The sequence below is a fragment of the Chelon labrosus genome (assembly GCF_963514085.1).
Source record: "Chelon labrosus genome assembly, chromosome: 6".
In the NCBI taxonomy this organism is placed as follows: Eukaryota; Metazoa; Chordata; class Actinopteri; order Mugiliformes; family Mugilidae; genus Chelon; species Chelon labrosus.
The window spans coordinates 21540621-21557508 of NC_140342.1; the positions used below are offsets into that span (position 1 = coordinate 21540621).

A 16888-nucleotide genomic window follows, 5' to 3' on the forward strand; every position below is an offset into this window, starting at 1 on the left:
TTCAATCCAGGACATCATTCAAGAATACGAATTGTTGGAGGCGTTAGATAAATACCTTTTTGTACATAACATTTCAGCCAAGCTGCATCTGGAAACATGCCGCCAGCCTGTAATGTACAGTTAAACCTCTCCTAAGACCTGAATTTCATGATGAGTCACCTTGTTTTAGTGATTGCGTTAAAAAGAACGGAGAAATCGATATAAACAGAAGACAGCACGGAGAGGTTCTTCGTGCTCTCTGCTGCTGGTTTGTAATGGCGAGTGACATCTTTATGAGAGGATGACGTGTGTAACAATAGCGCAGAGAGAATGAACACGGACAGAAGAAAAACAGCCAGCGGGTCCACAGCAAGACAACGTCTGTGGCTGCCTGCCAGCCTACAGTAATACACAGCCCAATCATTGCCTCTCTTCTGTGTCACACGGCGGGGCGTGCCAGCGTTAACAAATAAATTCAATTTCACCCTCTCTGCAGCACCTGTTGAAGCTCCGTTACCAAACAACCGCTGAGGTCAGTTCTGACTGCAGCTTTGAATACCGCCACACAAAACTTCACTTTTTCTTGGTGAGCGGGAGCATCCAGCTGCCAGAAAGTGCTTTGTGCAACACTAAATTGTCAATTCAGGAGCTCAGTGAAACACAATATCCTCCTGTCAATGGGAGAAAGGCAGGGAGAGAAAACTGCCCCTTAACTGCCTCGCCGAATCATAAAATCCTCCGTGCTGGTTGAATTATCGCTCCTCTCTGCCATGTGTCCGGGGCTGTTTTTATTTGAGCTCCTGCTGTGTTCAGGAAACACAGAGAGGATAAAAGGCAGGACTGCTGCGGCGCATTAGTTAAAAGTGTTTGATTCCGGGGATATAGAGAGATCAGGTAGCGCTGCGAGCTCATCAAGGCCGAAATGACTTGAGACTGAGCAACCGTGCCCGAAGCATCTTTTTGTCATCCCTCCTTTGGCCAGACAGTAATCACTCACCCAGGAGTCGCAGAGGAGACGGCAGGCCGATATACTGTATACAAATAAAACTTGAAGCTGGTGCCGCAGCCCAGCCACCCGCCCGCCGTGACACAGACTCTGCAGCCTGCTGGGTATTCTAGGCAGGAAAACATAATGGTATTCACGGCACAGAGGACCCAATATGGATTTCAGCACAGAAAATCAGCCATTAAATCCGAACGGAGATATTGGAAATGTAACAAGGCTGTCTGCTGTACAAGGAGGGTGTGATTGGCCGGCGCTACAGTGAATGCGAATCTTGTTTTCGAAGTTTTATGGGAAGGTGTGGATTTTCCATTTTTCATTTTCCAGTGGGTGTGATAGCTGGTGTCTTACTTGCAGTAGGTGTCATTTATCATGCCGTAGATATGGATCTCTTTGCACATGTCCATGGCGAGGATGAGCGTGAACCAGCCGGTGCTGAGGTAGGAGCCGGACTGGATCCTGCAAACACACAAAAGTCAGAGCTTTTACTGTAAAAATTCATCAGCATGAACTTCTTGGAGATCATTAGTTTCAAGGACGCCATTTTCTCTGACCTCTGCACTCTCTGCTCTCGAGTGCTTGTAATGCAGATGATCTGGGAATTGAAATTATTCTAACAGATGTTCTTATTGTAGGTTGCTCTGATCTGATCCTCAGCTCAAATGTAAATTCAAATGTAAATGTGTCTGCAGAGGAGCGAGACGGCCCCGAGATATATAACCGCATGTCAAGTTTCACAAGAGTAATATGTTTAATTTTAGACTAGCTTAATATTGTTCGGTTCGCACTTCAGTGTACGCTTATAAAAAGTTTTAAACACTTAATTAGGTCAAACAGCTCGCCACAACAACAGCCGTCGTCCCCTGTGAATGAAGCAAGAACCTGGGTGAACCAATCAACACGCGTAATCCTTCCATGAACATCAGGCCAGGAGTGTTATGACCTATCAAAGAAAATGAATGAACGCTTTGATCATTTTCAAACACAGAACACGGCGCTGAGACGCAGCTCGGCTCGAGGTTTAGCAGGAACGTCTGAAGTGGGTCATGAAGGCAGCACCCCCCGCCAGCCTCCGCAAGGCAGGGGGGCCCCGCCGCTCCCCCAAGGGCCCCGCGGCTCAGCAATGCAAAACACCACCAGGGGCCTTAGACCTTGAGTAAATCAAATACAGTGCAAAGCGTGATACTGATAATGATGCAGTAAGAAAAAACAAAGTCAGTATGAAGGAACGCAGGTGTCGTGAAAATAGTCATAAAGCATCCTATTACGTTTAAAATAAATCTGGACTCTGACTAAGAAATATTTTTACTATTGATTCATTTTCAGATTATTTATTTTGTCTATAAAATATCAGACAAAAAGTGAAAACTGTTATTGAGTGATCCCCGGCCCAAAGAAAACTTGTCTTATTTGACGAACAGATGTTCAGTTCAATGTAATGTAGAACAGAGTAGAGCATAAAAATCTATTAGAAGATGGAATTTATACTTTAAAAAGACTAAAAGGCATTACAAATTACAGAATAACCTGAAAAACTATGGAATTTCAACATTAATTTTTACTGTTAATAAGAACATTTGTTTCCTGAGCCAAATTAAGCGTAACAGACGTAAGCTGCGTCAGGTGTCGAAAAACTACTGCTGATTTAACACACGTGTTTTGGTCGTGTCCAGCCCTAACAACCTATTGGTTTACCATATTTAAAACACTGTCAGAAGCATTGAACATGGATCTTCAACCCAATGCAGCTATGGCCATATTTGGTACCACAGATAGTAGACATAAAACATTAAAGAAAAGTTATAAAAACATAATTGCTTTTACAACGCTGCTTGCATGTAGAAGAATATTACTGCATTGGAAATCCCAAAATCCATCCAATCCAAAATTGTGATTCCTATGTATGTATGTGTATGTACCATATTGTGGATGCTCAATAAAATAAATAAATAAATAAACATTTGTAAAATCTATTATAAATCTCCGTTATTTAGAGTCCACATTCGTAAGAAGTTTTGAATATAAATAACATATATACTCAAGGTGGAAATAAAGAAGTGGAAGTATAAAAAAAGGAAACTGAAGGATTATCTTAAAATAAAACCAAAGTCAGGAGCAGCAAATCCTGCAAATCTTGTCTGTTCCCGGATCAGCACCTCAGACAGCGACTGTCTCCTCTCAACAGTCCTGTAGTAAATCCTCCTTCATGTCTGTTATAATGTTTAAAGTTTGAGCTGAAACAGCGTCAGAAAGGTGATAAATCAACTAGATGATAATTCTGGGGGCTGTAGTTTGTGCCGCTGTTAAACCTGATTTGATTAAATATCAGAAAAAATAGAGAAAAGTGTTAAGTAGTTACCCACAGCCCAAAGAGAGACGTTCAGATAGCTTCTCTAGCAGTTCACAGATGTTCAGTTCAGTGTCATGTAGTACAGTATAGAGCATAACATCTATTAGAAGATGGAATTTATACTTTAAAATGACTAAAACCTATTAGAAATTACTGAATAATACGAAACCTGCTCCTTTTTCTTTTACTGTTAATTGGTACATTTACTTATTTAGAGTTCACATTCATAAGAAGTTTGCTTTTAAATGACACTTATAATCAAGGTGGAAATAAAGAAGTTGTTCCCAGAATTTGTTTTAAAAAAAGGAAACTGAAGGATTATCCTAAAATAAAACCAAAGTCAGGAGCAGCAAATCCTGCAAATTCACAGGATCAGCACCTCGGACAGCGACTGTCTCCTCTCAACAGTAAATCCTCCTTCATGACTGTTATAATGTTTAAAGCTGATGTTGAAACGGCGTCAGAAAGGTGGTAAATCAACCGTTAAACTGGACTGAACGTGTCTCTGTTGTTTAGCCTGGCAATAACAGAAACACGTGTCGGTACAACACAATTCAACAGTTCTACAAACCAGAGCCTCCGAAATGAGAACGCCGTTGAATCTACCGCTCTTTCAGTAATTTTAAACAAACACTGAATAATATCCCAACCTTTATGGAGATAGTATTCAGTGCAGGACGGTTATATCAGAATGAATTGGTTCTCACTTGTGTACTTAACGAACCGACAGTCCGGTGTGAGCATACACGGTGTGAACTACACATTAATCCTTATAATATAAGGTTTGTTTTGCAGCTTGTATGAAATACAATTGTGTACAAATCTTCTATACTAACAGGAAACAGGTCTTTGAATGTTTTCATTTTCTGTGAAACACTAAAGAGTTTGTGTACTACCTTTTCTGAGTCAGTGTCTAACTTACCCTCCAACATTCACTCCGTTTTTATTAAAACATGACTAAGAGCTTGGAAGCATTTTTTTTGCTGAAGGGCGAAAATAGTGAGTAGCTCACGATTCAAGTGGTACAGATAAAAGAAAACTACAGATTCGCTGTGTACGCTCTTATTTAAAGCAAAGACCCATTGGCGTCGGTGTCTTAAAACTGTGGAGCTTTGCGCTTAGAGCGGGGTACAAAATACAACGGCGCCGTTTACACTCGGCTTGTTTTTGGAGCGGCGAGCGTAGCGGGATTAACGTACACTATGGATTTTGAGAGAGAATCAATGGCTCGGGCGTCTTGAATGATTTACAGAACCTGCACAGCTGAACACATGAGAACATTTATCAGCTGAACATACTGTTGCTGCGATCCAGACGCCTGCAAACAAATAAAATCCCTGCCTGCTCTCTTTACCACCTCATACCAGCACCATAAAAGCATTAAATGTTCACTGTAAGAGAAGAAATCTTTGAAATATATAACGGCTGCACATTTGAATGCTAACTAGAGGATAAATTACCAAGCTCCAAAGTTTTCTTTATATCACTAAAGACTAATATCTATGCTGTTGCTCATGTCCATGTCTGTCATGGCACATTAACGTTGCCGACTGTCCTTTTCTGTCTGTTTTACATATTTGAAATTATATACAATTACCGATGATGTTATTCAATCAAATAAAGATGGCGGAGGCGGAGGCGGAGGCGGAGGATGTTGCTCAGCTGGCTGGGAAGGAAGTAAAAAAAAAACAGAGAAGTGTCTGCAGAAGGCAAACAGCTTGAAACCCTATGGATTCGTGCTTCAAAGCTGCGTCCAAAATGCTGCATTTGAGTTTAAAATTTTGACCTTTCGGTAAATAACCTCACACCGCCGGTGACTGCTCTGTAAAGATGCGGCGTGTGAGGCAGGTTCAGAGTCAGCCTGGCTTCTATTAGAGAGGCCCAGCATTTTTTGTTGTGATTTTATCGATCTGAAAAACACACCGATGACTCCACAACGTGGGATGATTCAGATCTGGCCCTAAGTTTTGTAAGAAGGCTGCCGTCCAGACGCACTAACGCCTGCAGTGGAGCAAACACATGCAATATTAAATGTGTGTGGGGGGGGGGTCAAATCTGCACACGGGAGACACATTTACATACTGCGGGTTTCACAGTGACAGTGATATCAGGGAAAGGTGGAGGTTCAAGGATAAAACATACATAAACATGCCGCTCCTGGTGTAGTGCGTGGCTCTAATGATCGCTGTTGTGTTTCTGCGCTGAACTCTTTACACGTGAGTCCAACGATGTGCTCGGAAATTCATGGAGTTGGAGTCTCTGCGTGTGGAGGTGGTTTGGTTGTGTCTTGCAGGCCAAAGCGAGGTTTCTGCACACACAAGATCCCCATGGTGTAAAAACTGTCCACATCTGGACTCTCTGCCTCCAAGCACGCCAACAGTGCATGTACCAGAGCAGTAAACTGGACACTGTTATTTGTTTGTTTGTTTCATGTGCATGTCCTGATGTTTGTACTCAGCTCTTCTTCTTGGTTTCAGACGGAGGATGCCATCATGTTCTCCATTTTTTTCTTTTCAGATACTAAAAAGCAGCATATTCATTTGAATTTAAAGTTGTAATAACGTAAGGTTTGTGAACTCGTGGGTCGTGGAGGGGGCTAGAGCCTATCCCAGCTGTGAGGCATCAGTGCTAACCATCACGCCACTGTGCCACCCATACGTTTGTCAACTTTGGTCCTAAATTATTTCAACAACTATTACATGGGTTATTGCCAAATTCCAGATGTACATGGCGTCCAGAGGCTGAATTGTCCTGACTCCGGTGAATCCCTGACTTCTAATTCTTGATTCCTTGAAATACAAGCAACCATTCACACTCACATCCACACCTACAGCCAATTTAGAATCACCTACTAACCTATTAGCACCTGCAGGAACCCAACTCCCCCCACCAGCCTGCAGGCAAGTTTGAACCCAGAGCCTTCTTGCTGTGAGACGTCCTAGTGCGATAATCAGGTCAAATTTTAAATCTGTCACGAACAAACATTTTTAGCAAGTTATCACGTGTTTAACCTTTTATAAGGCACTCAAAGTTTTAATTTTCATCAATTGTATTTTACACTATTAGAACATAAGTGCTGATTCAGGCACTCAACATCCACCTTATCACATTAGACAACATAAGGACACTTCTTCTTCCTGGTACCTAATAAAGCAGTTATGCTCAGTATTCGTGTGTAGATGGACCTTGCAGACCACATTTGACCCTGAAGGGTGAAAACTACATGATTCTCAACCTCACTGAGAGGTTAAAATGTGTGCTGAAGCTACCAAGTATGTCTCCTTGCGACATAAAGGGTTAAAGTGCTGTGTCCAAGTTACTGAGGCACTGACAGACAGCTAGCAACATGAGATGGCACTCACCCTTTACTCAAATCAGTCCCACCCTTGACTTCAAGCCTTGATATAATTTAAAATGTGTGAGTTATATGTAAAAAAAAATATAACTCATTTCATTTTGTACCAGCCTGAAACATGTTTGTTTCTCCCAGACATTTTAAGATGGAGGTCTATGGTGACTGACTTTGCTTTAGGAGCGATTAGAGGCAGTGTTATATTCAGCAGTTGGCACGCTGGCTTCATTTTTTAAACACAGATGTCGCCGCTTGGCTTCAGAGACCCGGCTAGCTTGGCTACGGACTCTTTTTGAATCTCTTCATCTTAAGTATTGTTTTTTTTTCTTCTTTTGGCTTAAAAATACTAATTAGAAAAGAGCTCCGGCGGACCCGTCAAAAACTCACAAAATTTGACAGCCAATAATAAAAAGTAATATGCAATTCAGAGGACTATAAAACATTCATTACGAGGGTCATAACCTCAATATCCACGGCCCTTACCGGCTACAAAACCGCAAGAAAACCAACGTTTCGATTTTGATTCATTGCTTCATTGGCTGATTAAATACGAGGGGACACTCAAACACTAAAAAGCAGCACCATCTATCTATTATGTGACAAAACCAAACAGGCTGAAATCAATTCAGAAACCAATCAGCATCTAAACTAGAGAGCCCAAGACACATTACTGAAAAATGTGTGTTTAAGGCTCCGAGCGCAGAAAGTAGTTTCGCTTTAGAGTTTGCGTAGTACAACAAACTAGCTCTCTCTTTCACACACACATGCAAAGACACACACACACACACACACACACACTGGGGTTGTGGGGAGGTGAAATTACAAAAAATGCAATTTGTTGTAATAAAGGAGTGGAGGAGCACAGACGGGAAATGGCACATTATCACTGATACACAGCTCGGCAGCTCTCAGCCGTCAGAGCTGTCAACACATCACTATTACCCTGCATTATTCATTAGCCATTTGCCACTCTTGCAGCAGACACACACACAAACACGGGCGCGCATGCACCGCATCCCCCAGTCGAGAGCTGGATGTCCTGGAGCAAAAAGGCCCGCTGGAATAAACGCAAGGAGGGTGGGATCTGCCGACCTGATAACTAACATTGCAAAGTAGACGTCTGGAGGAAGAGACACGAAGGGAACGAGTGATAGAATTAAAGGTCCGCGATGTGTTTACCTTTGACAATTACAATGGAGCGACTCTGCAGAAAGGATGCTGTTATTGTGTGGCCAATTTAAAAGAGAGATAAGGCGCGGTGTGAAGCGGCTCTGGCAGGCGACAAATAACATCCAGAGCCCGAGGACAGGGGGAATGCAATTTGCTTGTTTTGTTAAGGCAGGAAAAACAGAGTCCTTTACTTAAAGACGGCAAACAAAATGTGTCATGAGGTCTGGCCCGACTGTGCCCGAGTCTTTTTAGTCCCCACTGAGAAAGCTTTCGTGAGAATGGAACAATAAATTGTGTTTGGGCACAAACGAAGCAGGACATAAAGCAAAGAGACAAAACGCACATAAAATCCACAGTTAAATCCTCTTTTTTCTTACCCTCCAGCACAAACCGGAGACAAGTGAGGCGGGAACGATTGGGACCGACTGCTACAACAAACGCTGGGAAATGACGGGTGATTGAGAAATTAAGTCCGAAGCTTTGAGCGGGGTCTAAATAAGTAATCCCTTAAGTCTGACTGAGCTGGAGCTCGTTGTGCTGCACCTGCCAAGCACGAGAGGCTAAGGAGCGGTGAGGAACTGCCCAGGATCAGCGAGAGCCTCCCTCCACCTCCGACTCTGTTCAATAACTCGCACTTGACATTCACAGCAGGGGATCTGTCCACGCGTGAGAGAAAATCCGCACTGACGACCGACTCAGTCGAACCGCGCTTCATGATGCCTCCGCAAGCTGCACAAATGTGATATGACACCTGTCAGGAACAGTTAGAGGAGTACGACTCGGCTCTATTGAGTGAAGCTGATCCTTCCCCACACAGGAAATCATTTTAACTGTAAAAAAAAAGTCGGACAAAAGTAAATGATGTATCATTAGACAAATACACATACTCACAGTGTCACAGCTTGATACCTGCCTGTGGTGGTTTTACTATACGTTCAAAGCAACACCTGCTCTCATTATGCACAGCTCAGAGTTGAGTTTGTGCAGCTCATAAATAATGAAGATTTAAAGGACCAGTGTGACTTTTTGCTTTCTTCCACTGAGTTAGATAAAAAAAAAGACATCAGACAAAATGTAAAGCTACGTCCACCAGCAGCCACTTAGTTTAGCTTAGCATAAAGCCACCTAGTCCTATAAGTACTGATAACACATGAACAATTACAATACATAAAGATAAGACTGAAATCAGATTGAATCGCAGACTTAAGGAGAAAGTTATCAGTTATTCTTTTCTTGCACGTACTACAGATCTGAAAATCACAGCACAACACACACTACAGGATATGATTTAGATTTTTTTGAATGCAGCAACACCCCCATTGGCGAAGCAGATGCAAACTAAACGGACACTGCTGTGCCACAATCTGTAACTGGACTGATCCAGTCCAGTGGAGGCCGTTAATGAAGGTTGGACAACCACGAGAAGAAGCCGAAGAAGAAGAAGAAGAAAACGAAGAAGAAGAAGAAAACGAAGAAGAAGAAGAAGAACTGTAACTTTGTAAATGAATATTCATTTAAGGTGAAGTCTCTAGTATCTTCTTTACTTTAAATTTCTCTAAAGAGCTAAGTGTTTTTTTGGTGCTTTAACCCCGTTGTGCAGCGCCCCCCGCTGAGTGTGGGGCATAGTTTTTTGTTTTATGTAAAAGAAGTTGCTTATCAGCCACAACTATGAACTCCATAACACTCACAAAAAACTTTTGGTATGAGCCGTATCATTTGACGACATTTAACAGTCACTATTAAGTGGAAACTTAAAACTACTTCATTCATTCATTTTCTATACCCGGTTATTCCTGTTAAGGGTCGCGGGGGTCTGCTGGAGCCTATCCCAGCTGTCATTGGGCGAGAGGCACGGGTACACCCTGGGCAGGTCGCCAGTCCATCGCAGGGCTAAAACTACTTTCATCACAGGAATATGAAAACAAGGTTTTAGTCAGTTTTTCTAATGGTTTTCACTGTCCTATGTGTTTTGTCAGATTAATAAATGTTCATATGTTTATTTATAAAATACACTACACGAGAATCTTCTTCCATTTAAGCCCTCAGCCATGTTTCTTACATGAGAAGTTGTTGTGGTATAAAATAGAAGTTTGACCCAACATTGGGTCAAAGCATAGACTGTATATAAATATGGACAATACGTCCCCACTTCCTTGCACTGGCCAAACTGACGCTATTTTCCTGGGGATACGGGCGATGTCATCTAGTGAGTTTGTAGCCAGACTCTGCGCAGTACAATCTGAGAGTGGAGCCACGCGGAACCACGATATCGATGTCTCGCCCCCACTTCCACCAGACTCACTCGTGTTTTCATTTCTCACGGTCCCACAGGACCGCTTTATGGAGCGGTTGGCATGGTAACTGGTAGTCGCCACTATGTCACATCCTGTTTCTACAGCGTCAAATAACTGAGTAAAACGAAACTCACCCAAACAATTGACACTTGAGCATTCATCAACATCATATTAACTACCTAAAATTTGACGTTTTAGTTCAACCCAAGTCTCACCCACTAACATGGAGGAGGCGGAGCTTATGACCTATACTGCAGCCAGACACCAGGGGGAGCTCTACTTGCTTTGGCTTCACTTTTGAGGAGCTGTTCCACTGTCTATCTTTATACAGTCTATAAAGGGTCAAAGCCATATACTTATCGCCCAACAACACTGCAGCTTTAAGAGTTTTAGCTCCTGTCAGCTCATTGTTTTGGTCTTACAGCCCACAACTGATCAGCAACTTTAAATATCCGGGCAGAGCCAGAAAAAGCATAAATACTGAGCATAGTTAGGTGGCAAGTTCAGGCAAAAGTTTAATTAATAAAGTATTTTTAAATGTATTACTTTATTAAGCCCAAGGTGTTCTTTCATTCACAGCGTTTAATGTATTCTTTTTGTGATTACTGAGTGTTATTATTAAAACATGTCTAGACGTGGGTTAAAAATGAACTAAGTTTTTTTTTTTTTTAAGGATGTCTAGGCTTTACGTAACTCAGTGTGAATGGTTTAGCAAAAGTTCAATCAGAGAAATCAGCACCTGGAAAAATTCTTGGCTGTAAACACTTCAGATAACTCTTCATTCTTTCCACTGTGCACACCGCTTTATTCATTTAATCTTTTTCAAATTATCTCTTTCACAAGAAAAGCACATTATTTTAAAATCAAATCACTTCCCAATAATGTGTTTTAATCTGCCTTTTCTTTAAAGCAGTCCTTTAAAAACCGACGTGCCCTTGATTTCTAAATTTAAAAAAAAACAAAAAACTTTTTACTCGATTTAACCTCAACGTCTAGACATCTTTGATTTGCAAATCAGAAAAATGATGCCAGCTCATTCTGTCTGCATCACAATCAGTCTAGCCGCTACCAAGGATTCAGTGGAGCAGTGCAGAGATTTTTTTGCTTTTAGCATTTTATCCGTCTTTAAAAGTTCTGTTTTTATAAAATCGTATTAGTATTACTGTGCTAAAGTGCAGGATCAGTGCAGAACCTCCTGTTCCTCTCAGCCAGGTCAGCTTGTGCTTCGCATGGAGCGACCCCCACGCCCCGTCCCACACCCACCCACCCACCCATCCTCTATCAAGTTACTTCAGACCCAATCTGGTGAGGGCATTTCATCAGATTGTCACCTTCCTCTCTGAGAAGAGGACCGGCATTATATCAGCCATCTATCTCTCTCTTAATCTCTTTTCCTCTCTTCTGTTTTGGCTCAGCGAAATTGCCACTCGAGCTGAGCTTTACACATATATTGTGTGGGGTTCTACAAGTACCACCCAACTGGTGCACGCCAACACAAAGCTATTTCACGGGAGGACCTCTTCACTACATGTGCTGCTTTGAAATCGATCTCAGCTCCAACAACATGAGCAGCAGACACCGGTGTGTCGCCTCAGTCCCTGTCCTTCTCCCAACAGGATGTAGCCCGATGCAAATGAGAGCTTGTTATTAATTGATTACTTCGTACAGCAATAAGCCGTGAGACAAGTTGCTGCGTTTGCCCACGGGCGAGTTCTGTGTAGAGCAACAACACGCCCTGTCTTCCCTCTGTCTCCGGAGCAGCTGAGCAGCCCCCGGGATGAAACAGCGACAAATCCCGAGAAGGCTTTTTTTTTTTGTATCATTTTTCTTTTTACACAGACCACAGCACACGGCAATTTATTTTAACGAAGGGAATGAACAATGCAGCTGTGCGGGCTTTCTGAGGCGTCTCTTAATTCTGCCGGGAGGCAATGTTGAAGCATCGGGGATGACCTCAACAACCTGCATTATAGAAAAGACTATTTGCTTCCTTTAATTCTAATTTGGTCGGCTTTTGTGTGCGACACTATTAATAATCAGGAGGAGCGTTTCGGCCCTCGGAGAAAAGACGCTCCATCTTTTGTTTGTATGATGTCAGGACAGACAGAGCTGGTAATTCGTTTTCAATCTGCTTTTGTCTTTTTCTTTATCTGCAGCGACTCGCTGACTCACAGCTAACTCTGAACTAATTTCTTGCTCCGTTTTAATCTACTTTATGACTTAATGTTGTAAAATGTATGTACATTTGGAGTCTGGCTTCGACCACACGTCCTAGTCTAGCTGAAATATCAACCATTGGATGGACTGCTATAAAATTTGCCTTCAGAATGAATTTTAAATCACTTTAATGTTCCTTTCTCCTGCTATTCAGCACTGTCATCATTATCGTAGTGTTAATTATTTCCAAAGAACTTAAATATAAGCCTCACTGTATTTTGTTCAACCTCCGCCCATTGTACAAAAGCTCAAACGTGAGCAAACCCACTTTAATTAACATGTGGCTCAGCTGCAACGATCCAAAGCAGGGGTGTCAAAACTACGGGCCAGGGGCCAACACCAACCCGCCAGAGGGTCCAATCAGGCCCGTGGGATGAATTTGCAAAAAGTGCAAGATATTAGCTGCATTCATTCATTTTCTGTAACCGCTTGTCCTCTGGAGGGTCGCAGGGTGGCTGGAGCCTATCCCAGCTATCACTGGGCGAGTGGCGGGGTACACCCTGGACAGGTCTCCAGCTAACTTAACCAGCATGTTTTTGGACGGTGGGAGGAAGCCGGAGTACCTGGAGAATAATCTTCTAAATAAACTTGTCAGTAAACAAACTATAAAATGAAGACGCTGTTCTGAAACGACCTCAAACATTTCTTCTTTCTAATGAGCCACAAACAGATAACGATGCATTTACAACAACCTAATATTGGCCGATGCATCTGCTAAGTAAATTTACTGGGGCCTTTCTGTGGCGCCCTGTCCAGGACGTGCCCCGCCTCTCGCCCAGTGACAGCTGGGACAGGCTCCAGCCCAGGCTCCAGCGACCCTTCACAGGACAAGCGGCTACAGAAAATGAATGAATGAATGAATGTGTGCTCTGATGCACTGACATTTTGCGGTGATACAGTCCTGACAGGAATGTAGTTATATCTGTTTGTACAGTTCAACAATGAGGCAGCTAACGTACAGGCAGCAGACAAACTGAACCCCCAGCTCTGTAGCACTCCGATGTTTTCCATTTCCTTGCTGGATTAAGAACCCCTGAATAACCGTTCCTCAAGGATATGATAATGTTTCATTGAGGTATTGTATTCTGCAAATAAATGCACCGTGATAACTATTAAATAGCCACGCAGCATGGGTTCCAGACAGGGTCCACTGACTTATGGTGTAATATCAAGCTCATTGTTTAATTTTTAACATTTAACTTCTTCACATTTAAGCAGCATCTTATTAGTGATTTAAAAAAAGGTTTCAAGGCAATGCAACAGTCGTTCCACTTGGTCAGCATCGCAGAAATTAACATTCAAATGTCTCTCGATTGAACAGAAGTATAAATAGTCCTGCAGGATCCTGAGGATTTTATTGGATTTTTCCTTTTTCCTTTCAGGGTTATTCTAAAATATGAAACTCGCCATATTGCACTTTATTTTTCCAAGGAGTGTAATTATGTTAAGTAGGATCCAAACACATCCACTTCAAAGAAGCAGATTGTGGCTTTAAATAGTTTAATGTAAACAAAGAAATGCTTCAGCAATCACATAACGCTCTGTGACTCCACTAGTAGCTCTGAAGAAACACAGCAGTCTACTTTTTTTCTGAAAACACAGACGTTTTCAAAAGACTCGGCAAATACGCTCAGACTTACACTGAAGGGCTGAACACCAACCAGCTAAGAACACACTACTAATAGAGAGATTCACATGTGCAACTCAAGAGAGAAACCAAACTGAACCAAGAGAGAAACCACGATGATGAATTGCATTAGTCACGGTAAAGAAGAAGCCCCAGATGTTACAATGACAGATGTGTGGATGAGTGAGATTATCACAGTTTCATAATATTGCATACAAAGCTCTCCTGGCTTTTGTTTAACAAGGTCTACTGTATATACTATTTTGGCATCACAGTTCAGTCAACCTTTAATTACATTTCATAGATTTTCTTTCATCAAACACCTTTAATTTTGATTTTCTGTGACGTATTATTTCACTCGTGACTCATATAGAGTTACACGGGATTCAACCTAAGCCAGTTTCAGATTAGATATTTTACAGAACATTAATAAGAGAATGTTTCGTGTTGTTTCCTACAATGAAAGTATGTCTTTGGACGACTTTGAATGTCTAAATATATGGCTGAATTTTTTTCTTATTGTGGAGAAACCCCAGTGAAAGGTACAAATCCCAATTTAAAACCACATTTAAGTGTTTTCCGTCCATTCAGTGCCTCATGTGCCTTATTTTGGGTCAGTGTCACATTTGCCATCCTGCTGCTGTAAAAACTCACTGGACTCAAAACCTGTATTAACACCAGTCCCCAATAAATATACTTTTTTACTCCTGTTGGACAAATGTTTTCTAAAAACTAAATTTTAAGACATGCTGGTTAGGTTCATTGGTGATTCTAAATTGGCCGTACGTGTGAGTGTGAATGGTTGTCTGTCTCTCTGTGTTAGCCCTGAGATAGACTGGAGACCTGTCCAGGGTGTAGCCCGCCTCTCGCCCGATGACAGCTGGGATAGGCTCCAGCAGACCCCTGCAACCCTTTACAGGAGAAGCGGTTACAGAAGATGAATTTCAGGAACAATTTTATGACCTACACAATCATAGTCGCTGTTGATTTCTGTAACGGTATTTTCTGCTACACCTTTTTAACCGTACCTTTCTTGAGATAATAAGGCTTCAGTGATCGCTGGGATCACAATAAATAATACTATTGACGATTACTTGATATAAGTGACTAGTTTTCATCTTATATTACCTTAATTCCAGAGAAACAAAGAGGAAGTCTGTTCAGTTGCTTCCTCTGTTTTGTGTTCTGATATGCAATGCTTCTTCTTGGGGATTAGTCATTTGTAGTTTGTCCTTTAGGGGCTGGTGATATTGGATTTTAATCCCTTGGGTGTCTCTTTGTTTCTGGTTCAATATTCTTTGGCTGTTTTCAAATTCTCTCTCTCTCTCTCTCTTTCCAGTGACCCCCTTTCGACTATTTCATGTTCACACTCAATCTCAGCTCCTGTTTATATCTCTTCTATCCACATTTTCTCTCTGACCCTTTCAACCCTCCCTTCCCCTCCCTCGCTCCGTTCATCCCACCGCATTTTTCCTGTTCTGACCCTCATGTTCCCAGCCTTCAACTCTCCAACGAGTTAATGGCCTTGTAGTTCTCCTAAAGCAGATGTCAGCGTAAGCACAGCGAGGGGACAGAGGACACAGGGCTGATAAAAAAACGTACAAAGAGGCGCTGAACTCCCAGTGTGGAGGCTGATGTCCCGGCAAACAGCCAACAGTTGTGTCACAGCTCTGACATTTTGCACGGAGGATTTTCTAAAGTGAAATCCCGAGCACCGAGAGGTTTCTGTCGCCAAATTATGCTCCGTTTTATTGATGCTGACCAGGAGGGAGGAAACCATGATGCAATGAAAATATCAGCACAGACCAGCAGAGATGTATTGTTAACTTTACCCGGAGCGGCCCAGAAAAATGTCAGAGCTTCAAAGCCTGCTGCTTTTCAGCTACGCTGTCATGATTCCTTAGCCCCTTTTTTAAATGTGAGATCCTACTTTGCTCGTGAAGTACAATGTCTGCCAAATGTCATAATAATCAGCTCCAACAACAAACTTCTCAGGGAGTTTTAAAGGTTGCAGATGACTGATATTTTCCGGAGGAGAAAAAAACAAAAAAAATGTCAACTCAGCTGAAATTGGGAGCGCCACAGTAAAATATGCCTCATTAACCACAGGAGGTGCTGCAAAAGTAAAAATGGCAGATTTATCGTGGCACAGATTCTGGTGAGCCTTTCTTTTTTTTCTTCAGGTTTGTCTGATGTTTCGTGATGAAATTATTTGCATGTCTTCATCTGAAGGTGCTTCACGCATCCTGAACAATTTAATTATTAAACCAAAAGCATCTAAACAGAGCTTGAACCCAAATCATTCAACACTGTGTGTGTGTGTACAATGCTAACACCGTAGACAAGTTGCTAATACTGTGGTCAGCTTTCACACCTCTGCTTTCCTGAACGCATCTCTGATTTGATTAATATCACTCTGTGCAACATCCATGGCAACAAGTGTGAATGAGACCGATGTGGATGGAGAAATTATGCTTGGAGCTTTGTTCCAATAACATTTTCCCGGTCATCATCTGTCGGAACATTAATTCATGAAGTTGTTTGTGCGCTAGTTTCATTTTCAGTGGTTATCGTGAATCACATTGTAATGAAACTGTTGTTGGTGTGATTCATTCATTCATTCATTCATTTTCTGTAACTGCTTGTCCTCAGGCGGGGGGCTCAGGTACTTCTTCATGTTTGTACATGTGCCATATGATCATTCATTAATTGAACGAATGAATTGTAATGAATTGTAACCGCTGCTTGTCCTCTGGACGGTTGGAGCTGGAGCCTATCCCAGCTGTCATCGGGCCGGAGGTGGGTTACACCCTGGACAGGTCTCCAGTCTATCACAGGACTAACACAGAGAGACAGACAACCATTCACACTCACACCTACGTCCAAGTTAGAATCA

General features: G+C 42.1%; 1 protein-coding gene across 1 annotated transcript in view; it reads right to left on the reverse strand.

Moving 5' to 3' along the window:
* st6galnac3 (ST6 (alpha-N-acetyl-neuraminyl-2,3-beta-galactosyl-1,3)-N-acetylgalactosaminide alpha-2,6-sialyltransferase 3) overlaps nt 1–16888 on the reverse strand; it is a gene marked incomplete at its 3' end in the record, with an annotated part of 84458 nt that overhangs the window by 2294 nt on the left and 65276 nt on the right. Inside the window, exon 4 of the mRNA XM_084547327.1 lies at nt 1334–1441. Within this exon, the coding sequence (XP_084403453.1) occupies nt 1334–1441 (108 nt within the window). The remainder of the gene's footprint in view (nt 1–1333; nt 1442–16888) is intronic.